The 5,433-nt window shown below is 68.4% G+C and overlaps 2 protein-coding genes across 2 annotated transcripts in view; one reads left to right on the forward strand and one right to left on the reverse strand.

Annotated features, from left to right (window-relative positions):
- The window catches only part of TRIM28 (tripartite motif containing 28), a 14,644-nt gene extending 10,425 nt beyond the window's left edge, over nt 1-4,219 (forward strand). Inside the window, exons 2-15 of the mRNA XM_012734679.1 lie at nt 890-1,257; nt 1,334-1,450; nt 1,532-1,646; nt 1,748-1,894; nt 1,967-2,081; nt 2,163-2,269; nt 2,360-2,396; nt 2,473-2,521; nt 2,594-2,843; nt 2,923-3,242; nt 3,315-3,438; nt 3,527-3,613; nt 3,695-3,832; nt 3,904-4,219. Coding sequence (XP_012590133.1) covers nt 890-1,257; nt 1,334-1,450; nt 1,532-1,646; nt 1,748-1,894; nt 1,967-2,081; nt 2,163-2,269; nt 2,360-2,396; nt 2,473-2,521; nt 2,594-2,843; nt 2,923-3,242; nt 3,315-3,438; nt 3,527-3,613; nt 3,695-3,832; nt 3,904-4,080 — 2,151 coding nt within the window. The 3' untranslated portion in view covers nt 4,081-4,219. The remainder of the gene's footprint in view (nt 1-889; nt 1,258-1,333; nt 1,451-1,531; nt 1,647-1,747; nt 1,895-1,966; nt 2,082-2,162; nt 2,270-2,359; nt 2,397-2,472; nt 2,522-2,593; nt 2,844-2,922; nt 3,243-3,314; nt 3,439-3,526; nt 3,614-3,694; nt 3,833-3,903) is intronic.
- A 344-nt stretch (nt 4,220-4,563) lies between these two features.
- CHMP2A (charged multivesicular body protein 2A) overlaps nt 4,564-5,433 on the reverse strand; it is a 2,033-nt gene continuing 1,163 nt past the window's right edge. Inside the window, exons 2-5 of the mRNA XM_004695486.2 lie at nt 5,227-5,406; nt 5,024-5,154; nt 4,876-4,937; nt 4,564-4,762 (exon numbers count right to left, since the gene is read on the reverse strand). Of these exons, the coding sequence (XP_004695543.1) occupies nt 4,629-4,762; nt 4,876-4,937; nt 5,024-5,154; nt 5,227-5,406 (507 nt within the window). The 3' untranslated portion in view covers nt 4,564-4,628. The remainder of the gene's footprint in view (nt 4,763-4,875; nt 4,938-5,023; nt 5,155-5,226; nt 5,407-5,433) is intronic.

Below are 5,433 nucleotides of genomic sequence, written 5' to 3' on the forward strand. Positions count from 1 at the left end.
CGGCGGGGCAGGAAGCGCAGCCTTTGCATACCTATGGGCAGCGGCGGCCTGAGGGCTGCCCCACCCCGACCCCCGCTGGGCCGGAGGGGGGAGCTTTGGGGCTCAGCTGCCAGCTGGGTGTGTCGGTGCCTGGGCACTCGCTGTGCGCGGGAGGCTGAGCCCGCAGCCGGCCCCTGCCGCGGCCCCTGCCGCCTGCGTCGGCTCTCCACCCCGAGCAACACAGTGTGGGGCAGCGTGAGGCGCAGGCACTGCGGACAGGCGGCCTCCACCAGCGCTGGGCGGCCCTGGCCCACCGGAGTTCCAGGCCAAGTCCAGGTGCAGGGCTGGGCTGTCAGCAGGCCGCCGGGGTAGGAAAGGCTGACCGGCCCGGGGAGCCGGACGCCCGTGCGTGGCCCGGCCCAGTGTTTGACGGTGATAGACGGTGACGGTCCAGGAAGGCGCGCCGGCTGCGGCCTTTTGGCCTCGGGGCCGTAAAATCCGGGTACCGGTCCCTGGCCCTCAGAAAAGCCCCGACTCTGCCTCTCTCCCTGCCTGAGAAGGCCCCGCAAGGCCCTTGGTGGGGCCACGGGTTTTAAGAGGTCCGTGGCCTTTCCTTGCCAGACAGGAGAGGGTCACCTGGCCTGGCTTCTGAGGAAACTGCGTCTGGATGGTATCTCTAGGCCCTGATTTGCTTTCTGTCTGTGCCAGAAAGCAAATTTCCTGCGTGCTGGGATGCCACAGTAGCCAGAGTCCCCTCCCCTGCTGGACAGAGCCTACTGTGAGTGGAGGAGAAAGGGAGCCCAGCGGGGGGTTCGGAGGTGGAGCGCTCCCGTTCCCACCTGAAAGCTTGCAGCAGGGGGAGGTCTCCTGCCCGAGCGCGCTGGCTGGACGTTCACACACTCATTTCTAGAAGCTGGACGTTGGGGGCGGATTTTCGGCCCAGGTCGGCCAGGACAGGGTCTCGAGAACAGGGGTCTGGTCTTCAGGCCTGTGTTCCTCCTCGGCCACGGCCTCGGGGCCCTCAGGGTCTTCCCGGCAGACAGTGCAGGGCTGCAGCAGAGGCAGGGAGAGAGGCCCCTCGTTCTGTCCGCCACTCAGTCGGCGGTGGCCAGGGTCGAGGTCCGCTGGGTTTCCGTCCACAGGGCCGGCGAAGGCAAGGGACGGGGAGCGCACGGTGTACTGCAGCGTGCACAAGCACGAGCCCCTCGTGCTGTTCTGCGAGAGCTGTGACACCCTCACGTGCCGGGACTGCCAGCTCAACGCCCACAAGGACCACCAGTGAGTGAGGGGCAGGGGGCTGCTCCTGCGGGCCCCTCCGTCAGCGCCCCGGCTGACTGGCCTTGCCTGTCTCCAGGTACCAGTTCTTGGAGGACGCCGTGAGGAACCAGCGCAAGCTGCTGGCTTCGCTGGTGAAGCGCCTCGGGGACAAGCACGCGACGCTGCAGAAGAACACCAAGGAGGTCCGCAGCTCGTAAGTGTGGGTGCCGGGTGGCCGAGGGCGGTGTCCGCCCAGTTCCTTCGAGGGTGCCCGAGCGCCCCGTCTCCTCTCCAGAATCCGCCAGGTGTCTGATGTCCAGAAACGGGTGCAGGTGGACGTCAAGATGGCCATCCTGCAGATCATGAAGGAGCTGAATAAGCGGGGCCGAGTGCTGGTCAACGACGCCCAGGTGCCATGCCTCTGCCGGCTGCTGTTGGGGCCTGGGTGGCCGCGGGGACCTCGTCGAGCGTCCCCGCCCCGCTCCTGAAACCCACCTCCCGCCACCTGCAGAAGGTGACAGAGGGGCAGCAGGAGCGCCTGGAGCGGCAGCACTGGACCATGACCAAGATCCAGAAGCACCAGGAGCACATCCTGCGCTTCGCCTCCTGGGCGCTGGAGAGCGACAACAACACGGCTCTTCTGCTCTCCAAGAAGCTGGTGCGTGCGGGGGCTGCTGGGCTCGGGGGGGCCTCGTGCCCCGGCGCGCCGTGTGCTCACCTCCCGCTGCAGATCTACTTCCAGCTGCACCGGGCCCTCAAGATGATCGTGGACCCCGTGGAGCCCCACGGGGAGATGAAGTTCCAGTGGGACCTCAACGCCTGGACCAAGAGCGCGGAGGCCTTTGGTGGGTTCTGGTCCTGGCCGCTGGCGTCGCCCTCCTCGGCCCTGGCCTCCCTGACACGAGGCCAACTTGTGCACTTCGCAGGCAAGATCGTGGCGGAGCGTCCAGGCGCCAACTCGACAGGGCCGGCGTCCATGGCCCCTCCGCGGGCTCCGGGGCCCCTGAGCAAGCAGGGCTCTGGCAGCAGCCAGGTGAGCGGGTGGGGGCGCCCGGGAGGAGAGCGGGGGCGGGGTGCGGGCTCACGCGCTCCGGCCTGAGAGTCTTCCCCGCCCCTCCCGCAGGCAATGGAAGTCCAGGAAGGCTACGGCTTTGGGGCAGGTGAGTGGGGCCCGCCCGGGTGTTGGGGCGCCCCCAGCGGGCTGCTCGCTGACCGGCTCCCTTGTTTGCTTTGCAGCAGACGACCCTTACTCCAGCGCCGAGCCCCACGTGTCAGGAGTGAAGCGGTGAGTGTGGCCGTGTTCTGGCGGCGCTTGGGTGGGCGTGGGCGTCGGTGCTCACGCCGGCCGTGCCCACAGGTCCCGCTCGGGTGAGGGTGAGGTGAGCGGCCTCATGCGGAAGGTGCCCCGCGTGAGCCTCGAGCGCCTAGACCTGGACCTCACAGCCGACAGTCAGCCGCCGGTCTTCAAGGTGTTTCCAGGCAGCACCACCGAGGACTACAACCTCATCGTGATCGAGCGGGGGGCTGCGGCGGCCGCCGCGGCCGCAGGCCAGCCTGGGACTGCGCCCCCTGGGGCCCCTCCCCTGCCTGGCATGGCCATCGTGAAGGTGAGCTTGCCCTGGCTGGCGCAGACGGGACATGCGGTCGCCCCACCTGGACCCGGCTGACCGTCCGTCCTCCTCGCAGGAGGAAGAGACCGAGGCTGCCATCGGCGCGCCCCCTGCCGCCCCCGAGGGCCCGGAGACCAAGCCGGTGCTCTTGGCCATGGCGGAGGGGCCGGGTGCCGAGGGCCCCCGCTTGGCCTCCCCCAGTGGCAGCACCAGCTCAGGCCTGGAGGTGGTGGCTCCAGAGGGCACCTCCGCTCCCGCCGGTGGCCCCGGGGCGCTGGACGACAGCGCCACCATCTGCCGCGTCTGCCAGAAGCCAGGCGACCTGGTCATGTGCAACCAGTGCGAGTTCTGCTTCCACCTGGACTGCCACCTGCCCGCCCTGCAGGACGTGCCGGGGTATGGGGCCGGGCCGGGGCCTGGGGGGCCGGGCTGGGCCGGGGCCGGGCGCCCTGACCGTGCGCTCACCAGGGAGGAGTGGAGCTGCTCCCTCTGCCACGTGCTGCCTGACCTGAAGGAGGAGGATGGCAGCTTGAGCCTGGACGGCGGGGACAGTGCCGGCGTGGTGGCCAAGCTCTCCCCTGCCAACCAGCGGGTGAGTGCGGGCCGGTCCCCTGGGGGTGCGGGCGGCTCGGCCCCAGCCTCGGCTGCCCCTCGACGCCCCTTTGCTGCCCCCGCCGTAGAAGTGTGAGCGCGTCCTGCTGGCCCTGTTCTGCCACGAGCCCTGCAGGCCCCTGCACCAGCTGGCCACCGACGCCACCTTCTCCCTGGTGAGCCGTGGCCTGAGGGAGGAGGGCGGCTGCGCAGGGGCCTGCCCTGTGCTCACCCTCCGCCCGTCGCGCCGCCCACAGGACCAGCCCGGCGGGACTCTGGACCTGACCCTGATCCGCGCCCGTCTGCAGGAGAAGCTGTCTCCCCCCTACAGCTCCCCCCAGGAGTTTGCGCAGGACGTGGGCCGCATGTTCAAGCAGTTCAACAAGCTGACGGAGGTGAGCCTGCGCGCAGCAGCGGTCGGGGTGCGGGGCGGCGCCAGTACCCACGCCTCCGTCTGCCGGCACAGGACAAGGCGGACGTGCAGTCCATCATCGGCCTGCAGCGCTTCTTTGAGACCCGCATGAACGAGGCCTTCGGCGACACCAAGTTCTCAGCGGTGCTGGTGGAGCCCCCCCCACTGAGCCTGCCCGGTGCCGGCCTGAGCGCCCCAGAGCTTCCCAGTGGCCCCGGCGATGGCCCCTGAGAGCGGGGCCCGCCGCTGTCCCCTTAGCCCCCTCGCCCTTGCCCTTGGTGGCCTGGCCCCCACTCCTTGGTGGCTCTACCCCAGCCCCTCACAATATGGTTTTTACTTCTGTGGATTTAATAAAAACTTCACCAGTTCTCTTGGGGCTGATGGCTACCGGCCTGTGCCAGCCTCCCACGTAGCCCTGTGGGTGGGGTGGGGTGGTTGTGCCAGGGTCCATCAGTCCTCTGGTCGCCTGAGGGTGGGGCGCAGACGCAGCAGCTGAGCCCATCCCCGCTTGGGGGTCGGGAAGGGTGAGGTTGGGTGTGTCCTGGCGTGGGCACCACAGGGCTGGGGGTGTGTGTGTGAGAGGATCACAGGTCCAGCTTCTGGACTGAGCATTTCACCTGGCTGTGAGGGGGTGCTGGGGTCAACAGCGGGTGGCGTCCCTAAGCCCAGCCCGAGAGACGCCTGCCCCACATGCGGCCACACAGTCTCCGGAGCCTAGTGTCCAATCTTTTATTGCGGAGGGTCTAGTGCAAAGGGACCTTCGCTGGGTCTGAGGCCGGTCAGTCCCTGCGCAGGTTCTTGAGCCTCTCCTCCAGATCTGCGTCGGCGTCCACCAGGGCGGAGGCGGACGCTGCGGCCTCCGCTTTCTTCCCGCCGGCAGTGACGCTAAGCAAGCCTCCAGTGGAGGGGAGGTCTGCAGGGGAACAGAGAAGAAGCGCTGCTTGGCAGAAGTACAGAGCAGAGCTGGGGATGAGGTGGGGCTGGCTGGAGAGGGCCCTGGGCAGAGCCAGGATGTGGGGCGCTCACTTGACAACTCATCTGTCAGGCTGAGCCCCAGCTCGTCCAGCACCTGGGACACAACGGCATCACTGGGGGGAGAGAGACAGAGGGTGAGGGCCAGGCCCATTCTGCGGGGTGCTGGCCCCCATGCCGCCCGCCCACCCACCGCCCCCACCTCTCCTCCTCGTCTTCCTCGTCACCCATGGCGTCATCGATGGCATCGTTCATCATCTCCTCCTTCATGTCCATGATCTCGGCCTGTCGCTCGAACTCCATCATGATCTTCTGGATCTGGGGCAACTTGAGCTGGAAGGGGGGGGTGGTAGTGGTGAGTGGAGCCCGAGGGGCCTGGGGGGGCACGGTTGTGGGGCGGGGTACCTGTCTGTTCATGGTGCCCATGGCCTTGGTGACGCCCTTCATGGCTTGCGCCATCGAGTTGTTGGACTTGAGAGTCTGGATCTTGAGGGACACGGCCTGGATGTTGGCGCGCATCAGCACGAACTTGCGCACGTAGCGGCGGGTGCGCACCAGGTCTTTGGCCATGATGCGCACCGCGTCCTGGTGGGGGCAGGGGCAGGGGGCGGC

This window comes from Condylura cristata, unplaced genomic scaffold (assembly GCF_000260355.1).
Source record: "Condylura cristata isolate star-nosed mole 26May11 unplaced genomic scaffold, ConCri1.0 scaffold00066, whole genome shotgun sequence".
Lineage (NCBI taxonomy): Eukaryota > Metazoa > Chordata > Mammalia > Eulipotyphla > Talpidae > Condylura > Condylura cristata.